At 36.1% G+C, this 23030-nt stretch overlaps 1 protein-coding gene across 4 annotated transcripts in view; it reads right to left on the minus strand.

Annotated features, from left to right (window-relative positions):
• Positions 1-23030, minus strand: part of DLGAP5 (DLG associated protein 5) — a 35811-nt gene continuing 12781 nt past the window's right edge. For 2 of the 4 annotated variants that reach the window (XM_053929079.2, XM_045202117.3), the window contains exons 9-19: positions 22380-22504; positions 21455-21581; positions 19668-19753; positions 18754-18914; positions 15014-15106; positions 12423-12642; positions 9688-9880; positions 7293-7350; positions 6284-6476; positions 5416-5462; positions 2-646 (exon numbers count right to left, since the gene is read on the minus strand). In XM_053929079.2, coding sequence (XP_053785054.1) covers positions 506-646; positions 5416-5462; positions 6284-6476; positions 7293-7350; positions 9688-9880; positions 12423-12642; positions 15014-15106; positions 18754-18914; positions 19668-19753; positions 21455-21581; positions 22380-22504 — 1444 coding nt within the window. In that variant the 3' untranslated portion in view covers positions 2-505. Of the gene's footprint in view, positions 647-5415; positions 5463-6283; positions 6477-7292; positions 7351-9687; positions 9881-12422; positions 12643-15013; positions 15107-18753; positions 18915-19667; positions 19754-21454; positions 21582-22379; positions 22505-23030 lie in introns of all 4 variants that reach the window. The other 2 variants (XM_045202118.3, XM_024567910.4) reach the window with 2 other exon arrangements.

Raw genomic sequence — 23030 nt, forward strand, 5'->3', positions numbered from 1 at the left:
TCTATTTAACCATTTGAAATTACAACATGTAAACTGACATCAGAATCTAGAAAGCTCACCTAAAGAAACTCAGTATACCCTGGAAAATGCAATATGCAAAGCTCTTCCACATTGACAAATTGAAAAGTTCAAACTAAAAGTATGAAAGGACACAAATATTTCTGTCAAAGTTTAGTAATATATTTTGATTAAGCTGAAGAGCATAAGCTCTTGAGTAAACGTTCTTAGCTTTAAGCTTACACATTTTAAAGAAGAAAGGCAAGGCATGGTACACTTTTTATTCTGCATGGCTATTGTACAAAATATTCCCACTTCCCTTGAGAAACGGCACCATATCCAAAACACACTTGATAAACACTGAATATTAAAACATTCCATGACACTATATAAATGGATTGAATAGAAGTGAACAAAAATAGGAAGTCTTCATTCGTCCTTTTGGTATTGTAAGAATATACCACAGCACTGATAATATGAAGGAAAATGTTTGGAATTATTTTTAAATTCAAAATTCTTCTGTTTGTTCTCCACTGAGGGGCCTCAGAGGTGAAAAGGTAATCAGGTTACCACCGAAGGAAACGTGTTTGGCCTGTTCTCGCCGTCTCCTCCCCACAGGCGTGAATGGGTTACTGCAGTTGAGGCCTGGCTGGAGAACAAGTTCAGAGAAGTCACTTAAAGAACCATCAAGAGTTTCACCAATTTACCTCAACATTGCAAGTGAAGAGTAAATTATAACATCAATAGTATTTCCCCACACAAAGTCCCTGATGCTCTAGGTCTTGGCCTGTGATTAAAGAAGGGTGAGACCAAGGAAGAAAAGTGTGGGTCACAGTTACAAACTTCATTCTACTCTGGAGATTCAGGGTGGCCCAGAGCCTGAATGCAAAGAAGGCATCTTTGAAAGATAATGAAAGCCAAGATACACAGAGGTCCTTAAGGAATTAGTGGCTTAAGGGGGCCAGGCAATAGTTGCTGTTTGACCCTACTTGCCTTAATGAATTTTTTATATTCTGAGATCAAAGCTTAGCAAGTCAAGGACATCTCCTGACCCATTTTGAGATTTTTTTCTTGAGGTAGGCCTATATTGTTATGAATGTCCCTGTTAGAACCACTTTTGCTGCATCCTGTAGTTTTGTTATGTTGTATTTCTGTCCTAATGTATCTCTAGGTATTCTTGATTTCTTTGGTGACCCACTGTTTGTTCAGTAGCATATAGTTTAATCTTCATGTTTTTGTGGTTTTTCTAGTTTTCTTCTTGTAATTGTTATGACTTCAATTTTCTTAAATTTATTCATTTTTTAAAAAAGATTTTAGTTATTTCTAGAGAGAGGAAAGGAGGGAGAGAGGGAGAGAAACAGCAATGTGTGATTGCCTCTCATGCACCCCCCACTGGGGACCTGGACGGCAACACAGGACTGTGCCCTGACTGGGAATCAAACCTGCAAATCTTTGGTTCCCAGGCTGGCACTCAATCCACTGAGCCACACCAGTCAGGGCTTAATGAATTTATTAAGATTTGTGTACTAATATGTAGTCTATCCTGGAGCATGTTCTGTGTGCACTTAAGAATGTGCATTCTGCCATTCTTGAATGGAATATGCTGTATATATCTATTAAGTGCATCTGATCCAATGTATCACTTAGCTTGATGTTTCTTTCTTTCTTTCTTTTTTTTTTTACCCCTTTTACTTTTATTAGCATTTCTTTTAATCTGAATTTACTCCTGGTCCATAAGTTTTGTTTCTTCAGTTTCTACTGGGATATTTTTCTTCTGTGAACCCTCTTCTTCTGGTTTAGGAACAATCTGCTCTTTTTCACTAAGGAATATCACAATGTGACAGGGAGAGCTCATGTATGGGTTAATCCACCCATGGGCTCTAAATTCTGTGCCACATCTAAGTTCAGTTCTGTTTTGTTCACCTAGATGTGCTGAATGACCAGAGAATCTATATCTAAACCCTCAAGGTCATTATTACTCTCCGCATTTTTAAGCCCATGTAGCAAAAACGCAGCACTCTTTTTGGGTGACCGACCCTGTATCTAGCCCCACTGTTTGGCCTGGGCTCACCTACCAACTCCACCATTATCACAACGGAATGGCACACATTGCTTCTGTAAAGTGACATCCGTTAGATCCTTGGTGGCTTTTTCGGTATGTATACCCTTAATGGGCAGTTTTGTGAGTGTTCTTAACGTGAACACAAGGATTAAAACCTCTTGACTTGCATAAGTTTGTGGGGTTTTCTGGGTCAAGTGAACAGCAAACCATTTTCAGAGGTACCTCTGGCTGCTTTCAGAAAGAGTAGTCCAGCCCTGGCTGGTGTGGCTCAGTGGATTGAGCATAGGCCTATGAACAAACCAAAAGGTTGCTGATTCAATTCCCAGTCAGGGTACATGTCCGGATTGTGGGCCAGGTCCCCAGTTGGGGGTGTGAAAGAGGCAACCAGTTACTGTTTCTTTCACACATCAATGTTTTTCTCCCCCTTTCTCCCTCCCTTACAAAACAAAAAGAGTAGTTCAATGTGTTCTAAATGATTTTGTCTGATCTATCCGTTGCTGTAATGTTAACAGATTTAAGGGTGTTAATGTCCCCTACAATTATTTAATTGCTTTAATTTTCTCCTTTTAAGTCCTTAATATTACACATATACTTATACATGTTACATCTTCTTGCTAGGTTGATCCCTTTATGATTATGCAGAGCCCTTCTTTGTCTTTTATTAGTCTGTTTTTGAAAAAAAAATATTTCCAATTCCTTTTAAAAAAAATTTTAAAGATTTTCTTTGTGCCCTGACTGGGAAATGAACCAATGACCTTTCACTTTGTAGGCTGGCACTCAATCCACTGAGCCACACCAGCCAGGGCTACAGTCTTTATTTTAAAGTCTATTTTTTCTGATACGAGTACAGCCACACCAGCTTTCCTTTCATTTCCATTTGCATAGAATATTTTTTTCCATCCTTCACATTCAGTCTCTGCATGTCCTTATTTCAGAAGTCTCTTGCAGACAGTATACAGATGGATCTTGTGTTTTTTTCTTCAAATCCATTCAGCCACTCTGTGCCTTTTGGTTGGCAAATTTAGTCTATTTACATTTAAATTTGTTATAAGAATGCATTTATTGCAATTTTGTTATTGTTTTCTGGCTGTTTTTGTAGTTCTTCTTTTCTCTTTCTTCCTTGTGATTTGATGGCTTTTTTTTTTGTCTTAATTTTTTATTATTAATTTTTTAATTTATTATTTCTTCTTTTTTTAATTGTTCAAGTACAGTTGTCTCCATTCCCCACCCCCCCACCATGATGGCTTTCTTTAGTGTTACGTTTAGATTCCTTTCTCATTTTCTTTTGTGTGCTTACTGTAAGTTTTTTCTTGTGGTTACCATGAAGTTCACAGATTGTATAACATCTATGTATGTAATAGTCTCTTTTAAGTTGACAGCAACTTAAATTTGAATACAGTTCAAAGCCCTACATTATTGCTTCCCTCCACCCAACAGGTTTTATTTTTGATAACACATTTGACATTTTTATATTTTCTGCTTCCCTTAACTAATTATAGTAATTTTAGTTAATTTTACTGCCTTTGTCTTTTAACCTTCATATTTGTTTTACAAATGATTTATCGACTGCCATTACTGTATATTTACATTTTTTCAGTGAGATTTGTACTTTCATATGTTTTCTTATTATTTAGTGCCTTTTCTTTTCAGCTTAGAAAAGTCCCTTTAACATTTGTGTAAGCCTGGTTTGGTGGTCTTGAACTCCTTTACCTTTTGCTTATTTGGAAAACTCTTAAACAAACTCATCCTCAATTCTGAGTGATAACTCTGCTGGGTAGAGAATTCTTGGTTGGAAATTTTTTCCTTTCAGCACTTTGAATAGGTCATGCCACTCACCTTTGTTTTGTAAAGTTTCTGCCGAATTCCCTTGTATGTAATACGTTGTTTTTCTCTTGCTGCTTTTAAGATCCTCTCTTTATCCTTAACTTTTGTCATTTTAATTATAATGTCTTTTGATGTGTGTCTCTTTGGGTTCATCTTAGTTGGAACTCTGGGCTTTCTGGGTCTGGATGTATGTTTCCTTCACCAGGGTAGGGAAGTTTATAGCCGTTATTTCTTCAAATAATTTTTTTGGTCCTCTTTCTCTTCTCCTTCTGGGGCCCTTATAATGCAAATGACATTCTGCTTGATGTTGTCCTAGAGGTCACTTAAGGGATCTTTTCTTCTAAAAATTCTTTTTCATTTTGCTGCTCTGTCCACATGTGTTCCATTGCTTTGTGTTCCTCTTTGATTTGCACTTCATTTTATCCAGTCTGCTGTTAAACCCTTCTAGGAAATTTTTCATTTCAGTTATAACTTGTTTGGCACTTTCTATCTCCTTGTGGAAGTTCTCACTGAATTCATTGATTCTTCTCCCATGTTTGGGTGAGCATCTTTATGACAATTACTTTGAACTCTTTTATCAGGTAGGTGGCTTAGCTCTGTTTTATTAAGGTCCCCAACCCATTTGGCAGTGGGCCCTGGAAAATTTCAAGGTAAACCAGAGTTGCTGACGTTGGCTACACATTAAAATCACCCGATGAAGGCCCTACTACAGATCATTGAACTAAAAATATCTGGGTGGAGGGCTACAAACCAATGCTGTAAACAGTAGGCAATAGAGTACTTTCTCATTCATGTCATAGTTAACATAAATCAGAGCTCTGCCTACAGAGGAATTTACAATTAACAAGGTAAAAAGATTCCTGAAATTACATGTTAAGGTATAATAATTCATATTATTCTTTTAATAAGAGATTAAATGTGTGCAGTGTATGTACTGTGTGTCTGTGTGCACCTGTGCCTATCCATAAATTAACACGGAGAGATGAGAGCTTTTACAGGAAGGCCTCATAGAAAGACTAATGTCTGAGCTGGACTTAAAAGCAGATCACCAAGAATAAAGCCAAGAACGCTTCCAATTAAAATAGCCTCCAAATAAATATGGTAATCTAAAAGAAACAGAATGAAAATAACCAATGATGACTGAAGGTAGAACAGACATTATCCGCCCAACTGCAAACTGCAGGTGAACAGAAACTTTACGTTATATTTTTCTTGCATGACTTAGAAATCCCTAACATGATCCAAGCCAAGTATTCAATCAATTTGTCATAACAAATTTGATCATAAATCATATATGATCAAATAAGGGAAATAAATCTTCAGAATTTAGAAATAAAAATTACTATATTTTAAAGTATATAAACATGAAATTTTGCTCCCATTTTGATAAAAATGTACAAATAGATTTCATAGTAAAGAAAACGATGACAAGATATAAATTTTAAACTTTGTACATAAATTAAAAAGTAATACTCATTTTATAAAACAAATCCAGTATTTAAAGAAACTTTCAAATTAAGTTGAAAACTTACTGAATCAAGAAGACGGCATTCAGTAGTAAGATTTTTATCAAATAATACTGAAAAACAAAAAAAATATTTTTAACTTTTTAAAGACTATTCTTGTGGTCAAGGGTTGCTAGAAATAAACAAAGCATTGAGAAATATGAAAAGTTCCATATTATCAAATGCTAGGGCAAAAATATAGGTCATCTTATGCTATAACATTTTTTAAAGTGTGTTTGAATTTCTTAATAAAATTCGTATCCTTAATTTCATTATAAAAAGAGTCTTCTGTAAGCAAATCTCATGCTTGTAATATTAAAGGTACCCAAAAGATGCTAGATGAAGAACAGAGCTGGAGTCCTTTAAATGTCTAGCCAAAGTAACATTCATTTTGTCTTAGGCCCCAGCCAGAACAGCACCGCTGAGTAGCAGATGAAATTACGTGAAACTATCAGACGTTACATTATAAAATGAAAGAGCCATTTCCTAATGCAGAGCAATCACAACAAAGTAGGCAGGAATAAACAGTAGGGAAGAAAAACAGGGCATTTGGAAGAATGGTTTAAGGATGTATGTGCTGCAAGGAGAACTAAAAAAGAAAAAACTTGAGGGGATTTTTTCTAATTCTGAGTTTTCACAAACAGTGAAGGTCTAATGTAAAATGCTACTTATTTTCAACATGGACTAGTATCTGCCGTTGATTTTTAGTAAGTCCACCTCAAAAAATTTTGGGGGGGAGAATAGGGTGCTACAACACAAACTAATTCTCAAAATATTTACTGTGTCCAACTTTCAACCTTCATTCTTAGCAACTGGTACCTAGGGGATATTTACAATATACATTAGTGTAATTTATTCATTTAATAAAGCCTCAAATATATTAAAAGGACCTCACCTGAATGGGAAATTTTAATCTCTTCTTCCTGTGAGATGTTATTTTGTGGTGGTATATTTTTTTCAGGGCTACTCATCAAAATATCCTGTGTTGTAATTGAAGAATTTATGACAACCACTTCACCAGCAGGTAGAGGCAAACTCATTCTTTCACTGAGTGAACAATCCATCTCAATGTTTATCTTATTTACATCCTAGAAATAAAAATGATTATATTTAATTACCAAAAATTGGAACAATTAGAAAAAGTCTTATTGCTATTAAAAATGATAAAAATAGCCCAAGCTGGTGTAGCTCAGTGGATTGAGCTCGGGCCTGCGAACCAAAGTGTCACTGGTTCGATTTCCAGTCACGGCACATGCCTGGATTGTAGGCCAGGTCCCCAGTAGGGGGTGTGAGAGGCAACCACACATTGATGTTTCTTTCCCTCTCCTCCTTCTCTTCCCCTCTCTCTAAAAATAAATTTTAAAAAAATGATAAAATAGAAGGATGACATTCTAAATGCAGGCTAAAGAACATTGTAAACCCTACTACCTTGCTTCTTAAATAATTAGTTCAGATAATAATAGCAATAGTATGATCAAAGGAAAGTTTCTCAGCAATACCTGTACTCATTTCAGAGACTGGCAAACATTTTCTGTGATGTGACTGACAGCATATTTTTTTAAGGCTTTTTGAGCCATAGAGTCTCTGCCACAGAGACTCAACTCTATGCGACAACTACTCAACTCTATTCTATTGCAAAAGCAACGAGATATAATATGTACATAAATAAATGTGGCTGTGTTATAATAAAAAATTAAAAAAAATAATCTTGATGTGAGTTGGAGAATACAAAATGACACTACAGTCTCAAACAAGCTAAAGGACTTTGAAACAAAAACTCTCAATTTATATTACTCATTTTAGATTTCCAATGGAAATTATGGGGGTTGTTTATGGAGCTACTATATAGAGTAACATAAATAGATAACATGCTGGGCTATCTACTACACTAGAATAAGACTCACATGGTTTACTTCAGTTAAATCTTGTAATCTAGGACACTGAGCATCTTCTATGCTGTTCCTGAAAAAAGAAAAAAAAATAGCACTGTACTCAGATAATCATATTGGTATCTTTTGCGTTAGATACTATCCTTTATGATAAAAAATGGAGCCCAGTTCAAGATCAGGCCTGAATCAAATAGATTAGGTTGGGACTATAGCTACTATGGGGTGGTTTTACAAACCAAATGTATTCTTCCCCAGAAAGCTCACAAGCCTGTTTCCATGTTGGTCAGTTCACCAGCAATTCTCTGAACCTCAGCCAAATCCAGAACTACATACCAGAGAAGGTTAGGAGAAAGCTGACTTCTGGGGGGACAAGGGGGGAGGGTGAAACAATAACTCAACTATTGTGTAGCTGGAGCTGGCTACATTTACTTGTTGGTTATAGTGTATACAGCACATAATCCTAATGTTCTTGTCTTGTACTTTATTAAAAATATCTGTTGCAACTGCTTCCAAGTTGTGGGTTTTTGTGTGTATATACACACACACACACACACACACACATACACAATACACATATGTATTTTTCCAGTTTTTCTAGTTTTCAGCTTCACTTTGCTTTCATTGCATGAAGTTTACTTGTCAGATGCTCTCTTTCAGGACTACTTTGGGAATTAAGTAAAAATTTTTTAATATCACTTAAATATAATTATGGATCTTCTTAGTACAAGATAATAAACTACAGTATATACAAAGTAAAAGAACTTGCATTTAAGAAATGATAAGTGGTATTTTATATAATCCATAGACTTCTAGAACATCTGAAATATTTTAGCCCCCACAAAGGCTCAATAATACTTTGGTTTATACAAAAAATTAAAAATTCTAAACTTGTTTTATGAACTGTTTAAGAACAATAACGTTCATTTGTTTCCCCTATTTCAATTCATAGGGCATTCTTTATATTTTTGACAGCCTTCTTTGCTGCGAGGACTGAGTGTTCAATGTTGTCTCATCTCCAGGTTAATAATAAATCCAATAGTCCTCTCTTGGCTCTAGGCTATAATTCTATTTTTTACTTATTTTGAAGTATCTTTTCCTATCAGACTTCCAGTACATTTACATCATGAACAAGGACTAAACAGGTAATTTTGATGCCATTTGTACAGAGGCAGTAGAAGAGTGCAAGCAGCATCCAGTGTCACTGATTATAAGTTGAATTTGGGTGCGTTACTAACTTTTGCAGTGTTCTCACTTGAAAAATGGGATCTAGTATAGGGAACCTAGCCATGTGGCATAGTGAATGTAGCCCAGCCCCTGACTCAGAAAACCAGTGGGGAGCAAGTCAGCGCTCAGGAACCGAGCCCATGGATCTGTTTTCCTGTGGGGAATCAGGCCTGCATTGTACCTAGGCTGCTATGAGGCTTGTTTTTTGCTAAAACTCCCTCATCCTGAATTGAGGCAGCAAATGTTTACTGCATATCTTTAAAGTAACTTCCTAAAATCTGTGCTAAACCTTCCAAGTATGGAGTGTAACCAGTTCAACCACTTTTCCCCTTGATCTGCAACATCCTTCTCTTTGAAGTAATTAGCAACATTCTTTCCTTTGTTATCTGTAAAAGGTAATCACCTACAGAGAACCTGTGCATAGTAAATGAGGACCATCCTCAATGTAATGTACCCCAAAAAGCAATAAAAGCCTGTCCAGGCAGGGGTCGGCCCTCTGGCCCTCTTGACCTCTCTCTCCCTCAGGGAGTGGCCATGCTGTCCCTTTTTCTCCACAGGACTTCTGTAGTCCGTGTGAATTTGTTCATCGCAGCCACAACAAACGGACCCTGTGGGCCGGAGCCCGCATCAATCTAGTACCTCCCAGGGTTGTCATGAGGATTAAATGAAATGGGGCATGCTAAGAACCTAGAACCATGTGTAGCCAGTCCCTAGTAATCATTCAGTGCACTGCACTTTAGTTCCCCCTCCTCTCATGCTCTGCCTTCTGTCAAGACAGCAATCTCAAGTCACTTTCTATAAAGGCTGGAACAGATGCCTCCCTCTCAATGACCCTGTAAGGAGGCATCAATATTGCTCTTTGTAGATGATGAAGGTGAAGTAAAGTTACATTAACTGTTAAGCACCAAAGCTGTAGTTAGCACCAAAGGACACTATAATGATTTCTTTTCTTCTTAGTTCTATGGTATTCTTTGCCCATTCTTTGCTAAATATGACCATTCAGGATTCTGAAATCCTAAGCCTTAGTTTTCTCATTTATAAGAGAGAAGTACTGCCTATATGTTACAGGGTGATTCTGAAATTAAATTAAAAATACATGGCTTGCATATTTTAGCAGGTTAACAATCTGAAATAATATTTAATGTCAGCATCTAATTAAATTCTTAATAACACAGTAAAGAAATACCTGTTTTCAGGAATGTTTGGAAGCAACGCCTTCTCATCAGCATGTCCCCTTGTGGCACCCTGAGGCTCAGGAGCCTCTGGTGGTACAGTGTGTCTTAGAAGGCCCACATCAGCCCTGCTGTCAGACACAGCTTTGCTGACAGACTTAGGTGTCCAAAGTCTTTGGGAAAGACGTTCAGAAGAGGCAGAATGTCCTAGAAGATGAAAGAAACCACATCATCAATATTAAAAGTTCTTTTATTCACTTTTCATTGTAACTAGGAAGACAGTACAAATTCTTCCTATTCCCCGTACCAACTACCGTCTTTTTCTCCTATAAAATAATGTTTGTTGAAGTCAAATGCCCAGAACCTTTGGTTAAAGACAGTATTGAACACACACATCACACTCTGCTTCCTCTTGACATCCCACTACTATAAGCAGTAATAGATCATTTTAAAAGGCAGAATGCTACAAAGACGGAGGAAACTAAAATAGAGACAAGAACCAGAAAAATTTGGAAGCTGGAATAAAGATGAGTAAGTGAAATTTTACTTAGTGTTTTCAAGAAAATAAATCCTAAGCAACCAGTGAGGGAAGATGAGAATCAACCCAATTTATACCATAGCACCCCTCAACAGAACTGCTGGCCTCAAGTATCTCTGGAAGTAGAGAAGCAGATTGGTTCAAAGTCACTTCAAGGAACAATTAGAGCCCAGGTTGCTTTCCTCACTCTGCACAGCTGGGCAACTGTCATCCACACCCCCCCACCCCCACACCAAAATCAGAAAACTGGAGGCTTATCTCACCCAAAAAGGGAAACAGAGGGTTTATGATTTAGAGGGTAACAGGTAAGGTTGCAAGATGGGCACTATATCGAAAATAAAGGGATTAAGTGAGTATTTACAAATAATCTGTGGGGCACTCAGGTTTCCCTGCACACTTTCTGTCTCACCCCCTCCCCCACCCCCATGGCTCCTGAAAGACTGGCAGCCAGAATGGCAGTGAATTATACCCTCGGGGGAACAGACTGAAAGATTATTCTTGGGGGAATCTAGCCTGTGTGAAAAGACAAAAACAGTGACATGCAGGGTCGCAGCATAGGGGTGTGAGGCTAAACCACCCACAGTACAGTCCCCATGCGTGCACTGCCACGCAGAGCCCCGCTCCCACCATCAGTGGGCTGCAAACGAGCTCCAGACGCCCAAGGAGAGCCTCTCATGTGAGAGAGACCAAAACCAGACAGATGAAAGTATCTCAGAACAAATATGGACTATATGGGGGGAAAGAAACATAAAAGCTCTCATTAATGCCCTCAGAAAGATAAGACAGTGCAGTTATGAACAAGTACAGCCTGTGATGAAATGAAACATTCCAAGAATGAGGAAGAACTACTGGGAATTAAAAACATGACAGCTAAAATGAAGTTGAGGAAATCCAGGGAGTAGAAGAAAACGTTAAGTACAGGAAAGAATGATAAAAGTAGTCTATCTACCAAGAGAAAAATATGTATTTCTGAAAGAAAAATCAGAGAGAACAAAGGTGAGTAAATCAAAGGAGTAATTCAGGAAAAAACCCTACACTTGTTCAGGTAAGGCCGTAAACAAGTTAAGACTCCAAGACTCTGTGAAGAATTACTAATCACTACGTTGTATACCTGAAACTAACTGTATATCAACTATAACCTAAAAGTTTTAAAAAGTAAAAGTGGTTGCCTCTAGGGAGTGACAATGGGATGAGAAGGGCTTTGTGGGGGACTTCTGTTTTGTAACGAGCCTCATATAACTAAGTGCTCTATACGTAAAACTCAATTTTAAAAAGATCGACTTTTGCCATAAACATTTATCTCCCTAGTTACACATGCAGAGTTGCGCACATGGAAAAAGTGATGGGCTCATAGCTGGGGAAACCTCTAGGGCCCTCGAGAAGTAGGTAGCAAGCAGCCGCGCTTTTAGCAGCGAGGCAATTCCTAAACTGATGTGATAAATTTACATTTTCACGTAAATATTAGAGAGCAGCTAAGCTTTATTTTCAGAAAACTTCCCAGTGGACACAGTTAAATAAGAGGGAGAAAACAGCTCTTCAACTGGTTAGTACTCAAAGAGGCTTTGGGCCCTTTCTCTTTGAAAATGAGTATCTGGTTCTTAAAGCACTGGCAGAAGTATCTACTGAGATATAAGGAACAGACCACTTCAACGGTGCCCTCTCATCCAACAGCTAATAAACTCAATCTAATAAAGATAGTCTATGAAAAATTGCTCTTGAAAAATACACCCACAGTTAGAAAGTTATAAGAATTGTTTCCTAAAATATTTTAAAATTAGAAAATTAGTGTGTTTACACTGTATCCAAAAGATCAAAGTTTTAATACAAATTAAATTAAAACCAAAACCACCTTACATAAGTTTCATTTTAAAAAAGCACAGTAGAGAGGTGTGACAGTTTAATGACTAAGTTTCCTTTGCGTCTTAAATTCTAATCCAGCTTTGAAAATCACCTAACTTGTCATGCTCCCATCGTGTTCCTTACCTCCTGAGATCCTGACCTACGTCACAGGATCGTGGGGTTAAGAGGTAATAACAGATGTGAAGTCACTTAAAAGCATGTAGTTTGCATGTGCTTGTGAGTGAGCATGTAGTCTACTTTCCAGAAATCACAGAAAGCTTATATCCCTTCATGTAAAGACTATTTTTCACTTCCTATACAATCTCCTATCCAACCAAGATATTATTAAGTGGTCTCAGCAGAAAAACGAACCTGAGAATGATTTAACAGGACTTTCAACTCTGAAAAATCCAGCATCAAACACAATTTTATCAACTTCTTTTGGTAACACAGAGGCTGCTGCCTCAGTACGTTCTTCCTGCTTAATTCTCTCTCTCATTGCATTTTTTACGGCAGCAAGGCGATTTCTAGCTGCAATTCTTCCACCATCATCCTGTTTTGGTTTGCTTGCTGTACCCGAGACAACTTTTTTCTGCAAAAAGAAATGATGGCATTTATTAAAAGTACTCATTACCACCTTGTAAGAAAAATAAAATATACATAAAATATTTCACACATTCATCATACACTTAACAAGTTCCTATGTGCTAAAAATGCTGGGAGTCAAAAGGTAAAGGACAAAGTCCCTGCTCTCAAGGAGTTCATAACTTCACAGTGGAAGAGCTAGATAAGGACACTGAGAAGGACAAATGTCATGTTAGAGACAAATTCAGAGGGCTGTAGGAGAACATAAAAATAATACCTAAGACAATCTCCAGATGCATCAAGAAAGGCTTACAAGAAGTAGCACCGAAGCTGAAATCACAGTTGGCCAGGCTGAACAATGAGGTAAGGAAAGAGCTAGAGAAGATAGCATGTTTGCAAAACCAAAAGCAAAAGAAGCAGGGAGGAGTTGGCAAGAGATCAGCAACAGATAGATTATAAAATCCCTTACTTGTAACCATTTTATGGAACCACATTTATACAGAGAACAAAGGAATAGAGATTACTGATGATTTTTAATTAAGAGATTAAGATGATTGCACTTGCATTTTAGCAAGGTCACTCTGGCTATAGCCTGGAGGGGCTACAAGCCACTGAGAAAGGAGACAACTACAATGATACAGGGGAGGCGATGATGGTAGTTAAACGAGAGAGAAGTGAAAAAAAGTGAAGAGATACTTAAGAGGCCCAACTGAGAGGACCTAGCCTACTAGATGGGTGTGGAGTGGAGACAGTGAAATAGAGAAGGGAAAGAACCAAAGAACATACCCAGGTTTCGATTTTGGACAGCTAGGGGGATGGTCATGCCATTCTCTGAGACAGGGATGCATTGGTGTGTATGGAGATGATTTCAGTATGAGATATAATGACTTTAAGGCGAGTCAGGATATATAGACCTTAGCAGTAATGTGGTCTGAAACACAGATTTGGGAATCATCAAAGGGTGGGTAGGATTGCACAGGAAGACTCTGGAAGGAGAGAAGAGAGTTGAGGTAGGAATTCTGAATAGGATAAACTTTAAATGGATAAATGAAAAGGCAAAAATTTGCTAACGTGACTGAAGAATGGGCACAGAGGTAGGAAGAAAGTCAGCAGAATATAATTTTAAGAAAGAGCAAGTATGCTGTATTTAACAGTGCAGAGGGATTATTTTATAAATAAGTGTCTAATAACTTTGGCAACTACTGGATCAATAACCTTGCTGATATCTGTTCTAGAGGCATAGAGAGGGGTAAAGTTGAAGTGTAGTGAGTTGAATAAAGACAGAGTACAGACACCTAGAGGGAGGTGTGGACATCATGCTTTTTTTTTTTTTTAATGGAAACATACATAAGATTCTAAAAATGTCTGAAAACTAATGAAAAAAAAAAGAAAAGAGAAAACAAGGCTAAATGATGTAAGAGGTCAATGAATAAGAAGTAGGAGGGAGTGGTATGAGAAAGTACAGTGGCCTATAAAATAAAGTAGGACAGAGACATCTGGTGATAAGAGGCAGAATTACAAGACTCTGATATAATGCTATACTCATACAGCTATTATCTACATGACTGATATTAATGTTTCCATGACTCAATACTCAATATTTAATACGAAATATCCAAAGTAGTTTTAAAATGTTCAAGCATCTTTCACTGTTTAGTAGACATGAAACTCATTCAGTCAGTTTCGTCACTGTCCTCAGGGTCCTTGTCATGAGACTTCATTACCGCAATACTTTCATGAGGTTCTTTCAGCACTTTAACAGATTTGAGACAGTTTCTATTGGACCACACAGCATAATAAAGAACCAACCTAGAAACCCAATTTTACAACCACAGGCATTTTTCTGAAATCTAAAAGAAGAACTGGCAGTGCTCCAAGGTGGTTTGAGAAATATTCATTTGAACCAAAAACTGAGTTAAAACACTACTAGCAAAAAAAATTTACTACAAATAGATTAAGAATAGAATCTATCATGTTAACAAAGATAATTTTACTGAGAAAGTAACAGGAAATTTTACAAGATAAAGTATATGGAAGAAGGCAGAAGTTACTTACTACTACTAGTAGTAGTAAAAAAAATATATAAGCATAGTTTAAAGAATAAAACAAATATGCACATATCCACTACTTAGCAACTCAGAAGCTGTCAGGGTACCTCAATTCAATCACAGACCCTCCCTGTGTCCCTCCAAAAATAACCATTCTGAATTTTCTGTCGATTATTTCCTTATTTCTTCTTCAAAGACAATCAAGAATTGTAAGTAACATATGGGAACTCAGTTTGCAAATGATGAAAATCTGAAGCTAAAAGTTTTTAAACCTTAAAAAAAAAAAATCATTAAGGTATAAGAGTCTACAATAGAAAATCAAAAACTTACCCGAAAGACCTTTTTGCTTGTATTATTGTTATTTTGCCACCCAGATTCTTCAAGTTTGGTCAGATTGTTGAATTTTTGGTTTACATCTTCTATCTGTTAATAAAGTACAAATTTATCAGTTTAATGCTAACCATATTAATATTACAAACTAATGAACTGTGCCTTCCAAAAAAACTGAGAGTGACATGGACTGGTGACAGGTAAAATAAGACTAAGTCGCCCTGACCAGTGTGGCTCTGTTGGTTGGGCATCATCCCGCAAACCAAAAAGTTGCTGGTTCGATTCCAGGTCAGGGCACATGCCTAGGCTGAGGGTTAAATTCCCAGTTGGGCTGTGTGCAAGAGGCAACCGAACAATGTTTCTCATGCCAATGTTCCTCTCCCTCTCTTTGTTCCTCCCTTCCCCTCAAATAAATAAATAAATAAATAAATAATTTTAAAAACTAAGAAAAAATAATTAGACTAAGTTATTCTCAATTTAGTATTCAAATAAAAAATTCCTAATGGTAAAATTGTTCACTGTTATTTTTGGTCTTATAAACGTTTAAAATCTACATAAAGGATGTCATACATGAGTAACTCTCTTAAATAATTTTTGATCACTAACATGGTAGGAGAGATATTCTATATTACACAATGTGAACACAAGTTCTATCTTTTCTAAAACAGTTTACTCTCCTCCTGGAGGATATGCTGGTTGCTTCCCAGTTTTGGCAATTAAGAATAAAGCTGCTATAAACACGTGTATATGTTTTTGTGTAAACATGTTTTCAACTCTTTTGAGTGAATAGCAAGAAGTGTAATTGCTGACTCTTATGGTAAGAATGTATTTAGTTTTGTAAGAGACTGCCGAACTGTCTTCCAAAGGGGCTGTACCGTTTTGCGTGCCCATCAGCAATGAACAGGAATTCCCATGACTCCCCATCCTCCCCAGCATTTGGTGCTATCAGTGTCATTCTAACAGGTATGTGGTACCTCACTGTGGTTATAATCAGCAATTCCCTACTAACATATGATGTTGAGCATCTGACCTTTCATATGCTGACCCTCTTTGCTCGAGTGTCTGTTCAGGTCTTTTGCCTGTTTTTAAATCAAGTTGTTTTCTTATTGCTGAGTTTTAAGAGGTCTTCGTATATTTTGGAGAACAGCATCTTTATCAAATGTGTGTCTTTTGCAAATATTTTCTCCCAATCTGTGGTTTATCTTCTCATTCTCATGACACAGATTCAAATAATGTACTAGCAGGATGGGGATGTATGATCCCCATACTTCTGGTATTTGCATTCTCCCCCAAAGTGGTAAACACTGTCAACAGTTTGGTGAACATACTTTGAGTCCCCTTACTATGCATTTATATGCATAGGTCCTCACAATCTGTCTCTCAAAAAATGTAAGTGTCAGCCCTGGTTGGTGTGGCTCAGTGGGCTGGGCATCCTCCCACAAACCAAAAGGTCACAGGTTGGATTCCTGGTCAGGACACACAGCTGGGTTGCAGGCCAGCCCTGGTTAGGGATCGATGTTTCTCTTGCACATCGATGTTTCTCTCCCTCTCCTTCTCCCTCCCTTCCCCTCTAAAAAATAAAGTTTTTAAAAAATATATGTAAATGTCAAAAAGACTCAGGATTATACTTATGACATTCATTTTCAACAAAAGTGTCAATGCAATTCAGTAAGAATACTTTTTTCAACAAATAGTGCTGGGAAAATTTGATATCCACAAGAAAAAAGATGAACGTAGACTCTTACCTACACCACAGACAAAAACGAACTCCAAATGGACTACAGACTTACTGAAGTGTAGGAGCTAAAAGTATAACACTTTAAGAAGAAAACATAAGAGAAAATGTCTGTGACCTGTAGTCAGGCCAAAATAGTTCTTAGCTATGATGCCAATATCACAATAAAAGGGAAAAAATCCTGATAAGCTGAGCTTCATCAAAAATAAAAACTTTTGCATTTCAAAAGATACCATTAAGAAAATTAAAACACAAGTCACAAATTGGGAGAACATATTTGTAAATAATATTTCTGACAAAGAACTTGTATACAGAATATATAAATAACACTTACAACTCAATAAAATACAAAGACGAACCCAGTTTTAAAAATGGACAAAAGGTTTGAATAGACATTTCACCAAAGAAGACATATGAATGGCTAATAAACACACGAAAAGGTGCTTAACATTTTTACACTAGGGAAATGCAAATCGAAATTCAAAGAGAAACTTTGCATACAATAGGATGACTATACTAAAAAAGACAGAAAATAACAAATACTGGTAAGGATGTGGAGAAATAGGGACACTCATACATTGTTGGTGGGAATGTAAAATGGTTTAATTACTTTGGAAAACAGTTTGGCAGTTTCTTAAAAAGTTAAACATAAATTTACCATATGATCCAGAAAAATTTAGGTATCTACCCAAGACAAATGAAATCATTAGTCTACACTAAGATTTGTATGTGAATACTCATAGAAGATTATTCATAATTACCAAGTACTGGAAACAACCTAATTGTCCATCAACTGGTGAATGAAGAATGATATATCCAAACAACTACTACTCAGCAATGATAAGCAACAAAGTACAGATAAAGCTACACTGTGGAGGAACCTCAAAAACATCCTGCTAAGTGAAAGCCAGATACAAAACTACATACTGTATCATTCTATTTAATATGAAATGTCCAGAAAAAGCAAATCTACAAAGTTAGTAAGTCAATTTAGTGGTTGCTTGGGAATGGGAATGCAAACGGACAGGAGGGATCTTCTTGTGATGATGAAATGTTCTAAAGCCGGACTGTGGTGATGGTTGCACAATTGCAAATTTTACTAAAAATCACTGAATTGTACACTTAGCACAGGCAAATTTTATATGTAGATTATACCTCAATACGGCTCTTTATAAACAAATGGACAAACAAATGCCCCAGGAACTAAACTGAAAAAGTTCCCATTGGGAAGCGAGCATCAATAAAGATAGTAAGTGTTAACAATGCAAAAACATCAAATGACTTTAAATCTATAAATAATGAGACTAAAAAACAAAATTAAACAGTCATCATTAAAGGATGCTATTGAACCAACTCATTATTATGAAAACTGGTAAATATATTAAAACTGGTCATAAAGTAATGCTCACATTATTATGACTAGTGATTGTTAGCTACTAGTTATTGAAAGAGTATTTTATATATTTATTTCTGAAATAAGATCAAAAAGCTAGAGAGTGTCATCTCCTCCACACCTTTACTGATCTTCCTAGTATTTCCCTCTACTGTAGCATTTTTTTACATTAGACTAGAATTATCCGTTGTGTCTGACTCACCAATAAAACCATAAAACTCCTCTGGGACAAAGAACGTGCCTTCAACTCCTAGGACAGTGCCTGGCACACAATAGGAACTGAACAACGGCTAGATGAACTGAACTACTAACGACTGCATTTGCTCATTTTCTCACATGTATAGTCAGAAATTATTCAACAGTTGACTATAACCTCAATTTCCAACCACATAGAAATCATTCTGACAATGTGGGGGAGGAGGGGACAACAGTCATAAAATGTAGACAATGTTTTATGGTTTATAAAGGTACTATGTAATATCTCATTTATCATTATAGGTACTTAAGCATCTACTATTACCTCCATTTTACTACTACTGTTACCTCATTTAAAGAAAAAAAAAAAAAGACTGGACTCAAAAGTTAGTGCATTCCAAATGCTTGACCACATACCTGAAAACTAACCATATCCCAAAATCCATCCAGATCTGTACAGGTAATCTCCTTTTTACTCCGTTTGTGTTCACAATCATCCACTAGTCCTTCGAACTGTTTGAACCTTTCTTTCATAAGGAGTCTTGTTTGACCAACTGCTGTGAGAATAAGTTCTTTAGCTAAAGGAAATACGAGGTTTTTACAAGTTAAAGGACAAAACAGAAACTTTATTGCAAGTCAACCAGCTGCTAAGAAGACCTCGCCTTGAATGTCTTATCAAATTCTTAACTTAAAGCAAAACAAAAGTTTCTGTTACAAAATGTTGTCATACAAATACCGAGCATGAATTCTCTGCTTCAATTACTGTTAAAAATAAGCAACATTCATTCTCCTAAATACTGTTACAGAGCAAACAGCATTGCACCCTTCCTTGTATTCTGTAAGAACCCAACCTCAAAAACCTCATTGCACATCAATACTTAAAAAGGCTTCACAGTGATAGGACACAAGTGATTTTTTTTCTAAACAGCTTCCCCAAATAAGTAAGATTAAGGAACTTTTCAGAAAATCTGTTCCACATTGATTTAGGTAATTTTCATTCAGAAAATATTTTTGTATAATTAAACAATACCAGATATGGATGTCACTCACAGAGACATATGAAGAAAATCTAATAATAAAACAAGAAAATGTCTAACTCCCAGGAATGATAGTCAATATTCTAATTATTTACATCTTTTAAGTCATGTATTGGTTTAGCAGAGATGTTAGTGAGCATATATTGAGATGAAAAAATTCTTGCTATTTTGAAAAACAAAGTATAAAGTTGGAAAACACTAGATTTTTACGTTTCAGATTAGTGTAACCACATTAAGATTTAAAAAAAAAAGATAAAGCTAAAATGTAAAAAAAATATATAAATGTACCCTTACCATCATCTGGAATGTCCAATTTAAGCTTCCTGTCCCACTCCAGGCATTGAGAAGTTAATTTCTCAGTTTCTGACTGGAGAATATTTCTAAAATTATGACATACATTACAGTTTGACAAGTGTTTCTCACACTAATATCTAAGTATTACCATATGACAGTTATACGATATTAATTGCCCAGAGTTGATGCTTAATTATTTTATCAACTGTGACATATTACCCCCCCCCCAATACAAGTGGATATCCTATATACATCCATCCTTCTACACCTAATTATGAGGCTGTGCCTGTCCAAAGGCAATGGCTCTCAACGGGAGTCAACACCCTGGACCCCCACCTTTGAGGACGTCTGGAGGCATTTTTTATTGTCCGGAACTAGAGGAGTACTACTGACCAGGAATGCTATGAAGCACCTTATAGTGCAGAGGACTGCCCCCACCTCTGCGAGAATTATTCTGTCTAAAATGTCAACAGTGCCAAAGTTGAGAACCCCTGGCCTAAGGGTAAATTTAACATATCTGTATAAAAAGCATCCTAGCAGGAGAGACTGAGGATAGTTCTTTGTTCCTTAGAAGAAAAATTTAGCTGTTTATATTTAGTGGCATAAAAGAGAACACCTTAATGAGAAAGGAGCCCCAGCTTAGATCTGACATTTGTTAGTTGGCAACATCTGGAGGCACTGCTTAGCGTCAGTTCAGCAGCACAGTGGACTAGGTAGTTTCTAAAATCCCTCAAAAATCTAAAACCTGATGTTCTAACAATTAAGATGGCTCTCAAATATATAAAAAGATACTCATTCATCATACAGCAAATGAATATTAAAACTAGCACAATAATATTTCCCATTTATTTGATTGACAAAGCTCAAAAAAATTAATATTGCATTGGAAAGGGTATTAGAATTTTCCTGCTACATTTACTCAAGAATAATAATATGTAAAAACTTCCTATGTGATGTGGGGTGTTAGGGTCCTTCTCCAATTGTTTCCAAGGCATTTAGATGGCATGATTGAAGTTCCCCAAACGGGATGTGAATTTTCTCACTTCACAGTTACAGAAACATACCGTAATCCTATCTCATGAGTTAGAGGGCCAAAAAGCTTTCTACCAACTCCCAATATCCATCTTTTATAAAGTAAACATTAACTTGGATTCTTTGTGGGAGGCAAAAAAGTGAGAAAACAGAACTGCCATACCTTGCTGGAGGGAAATGTCAATTAAGATCTTTACATATTTGCATATGAAAGAACTAAAAAGCACACAGGTTGTTCTTTGAAGCCTTGATTGTAATAGTAATAGAATGAACCAAATATAAATGACCAGCTACAGGGACCGATCTATTAAGTGCATTGTGGTATATCCATATAATTGGATACTGTGTAGCCATTATAAACACACACACACAAAAACAACAAGAGGAAGTTCTTCAAGTACTAAAATAGAATGTCTCCTACATGAAAAATAAATGAAAACAGAATAGTTTGCTATTGCATATATAAACAAAGAAAAATATGTTCATGTTTGTCTATATATGCCTTGTCTATCTCTAGAAATATTCAGAAGAACTGAATAACACTTGCTTCCATGGAAGTTTCCAAGTATGGATGGGGTTGGGAGGTAGACTTGGGAAAAAGACTTGTCACTTGTACCTTTTTCTACCTTTTGAAATTACCTAAAGTCAGCTTCCCCAAAATTCACCTATTACATTAAGGTTAAAAATAGTTAAATTTTGGTTTAAATGTCTAGGCAGTAATACAAAATTCTCACACTAGGAACAAATGGACAAACCTGAAATACGGCACATCATGCTGTGGCTGAGATATCTGATCTTCATTTATTTCAAGTGATGGGACTTCTTTCATTGGAGGGCCACTTGAATTTTTAATAGTAGTTTCATTTTTATTTAGGACATTTTCTGTAGATTAAAGAAAATATTACATATAAATTTTTTTTGTGAGCCACAAATTTTTATTCCTTTAAGAACAGAGCTTTGAGATATATACTGCAAAAATGGTTATAAATACAAGAAGAAATGGATAGATCCAAAATAATTAGGGGAACATAATTTTAGAAACTGATATATAATAAAATATACAAAAAAGGATTTGAATATACAACTGAGAAGCTTAACCTAATAGATACATAAAAAATAAATTTCTTAACAGAACATAAAAGTTGTTTTCAAACACCCATGGGACATTTACAAAATAGAGCATTTATTAGGCCACAAAGAATTTCCACAGCCTATGACCATAGTACTAACTTGGCCAAATATAATATACACTCACTCACTCTTGTTAACATATAGGCACATACATTTACATCAGGAGTCCAGAGCTAACACTGTGTGGGGTGGTAACATAGTACATGCATACATATAAATTTCAAAGTAGCTACTCCTAAAATGACAACCCTCACAACAAATTTTTTTTAATCCTTCAATTTTTTTCAGTGTTGAATTTCAAAATTTTATTTCTGCTTCAACGATTTCACTCAACACACCTCTAAAGTGTCTCTTAATATTTTCATCTCTTCACATTTATATTCATGCCTCCTCTTCTTCTCTTGCTCTTGCCAACTGCCCCTCTCCAGATTTTCCACATGCTTCCAGTCTCTTCTGACCCTGAGATCACATCCTAGAACTATATGGTGAAAGGGGCTCTAAAACAATTCACTAATAAAAGCAAGTAAAAATTTAATTGAAATACCATACCTTTATTCCAAACTGTTAGAGAACCCAGAGGACATTGTGATTTTGAATCTTGATGTACTGCCTTGGCAGAGTAAACTTCACATTTCTGTGCCAATATTTCTTGTGTTGCATCTTGAATCTTATCACTAAAAACAACAGCAAAAATAGACTTCATGAAACGTGAACCTCTTATCTCAGATTAAGGGATTTCAAAATTATGTTGCTTTTGAACAACGTAGGATAAAACAAATTATTTTCTATTTTTTAAAAATGTGTCTATTTATATAAGGAAAAAATTTAAACACCATAGTGGGAATTTCCATCTTTACTAACTCTTATGAGATCCAAAGGTTCTGAAGATCTCTTAATAAAACATAAGCACTTAGTCTTGGAGCAGTTTCCAATAAATTTGCTGCCAGCCAGTCTTTGCAAAATAACTTTGTTCTTTCTTTTAAAAGATTTTAACTGACTTTCTCCCACTCCCCCGAACTTTGCAAGTTAATTATTTTGTCTTTAGAGATAGTTTTTCTACAGTAATACTCAGCAAAAAAACCACAAACAAAAAACCACAAACAAAAAAATCAAACCACATCTGGCCTACAGTATTATAGCAATTTCTTCTTTCTAAAAATTTCTAAGTATTATAATACTCACTTAGTAAAACCAAAAAAC

The sequence above is a fragment of the Desmodus rotundus genome, chromosome 7 (genome assembly GCF_022682495.2).
Source record: "Desmodus rotundus isolate HL8 chromosome 7, HLdesRot8A.1, whole genome shotgun sequence".
NCBI classification, from domain to species: domain Eukaryota; kingdom Metazoa; phylum Chordata; class Mammalia; order Chiroptera; family Phyllostomidae; genus Desmodus; species Desmodus rotundus.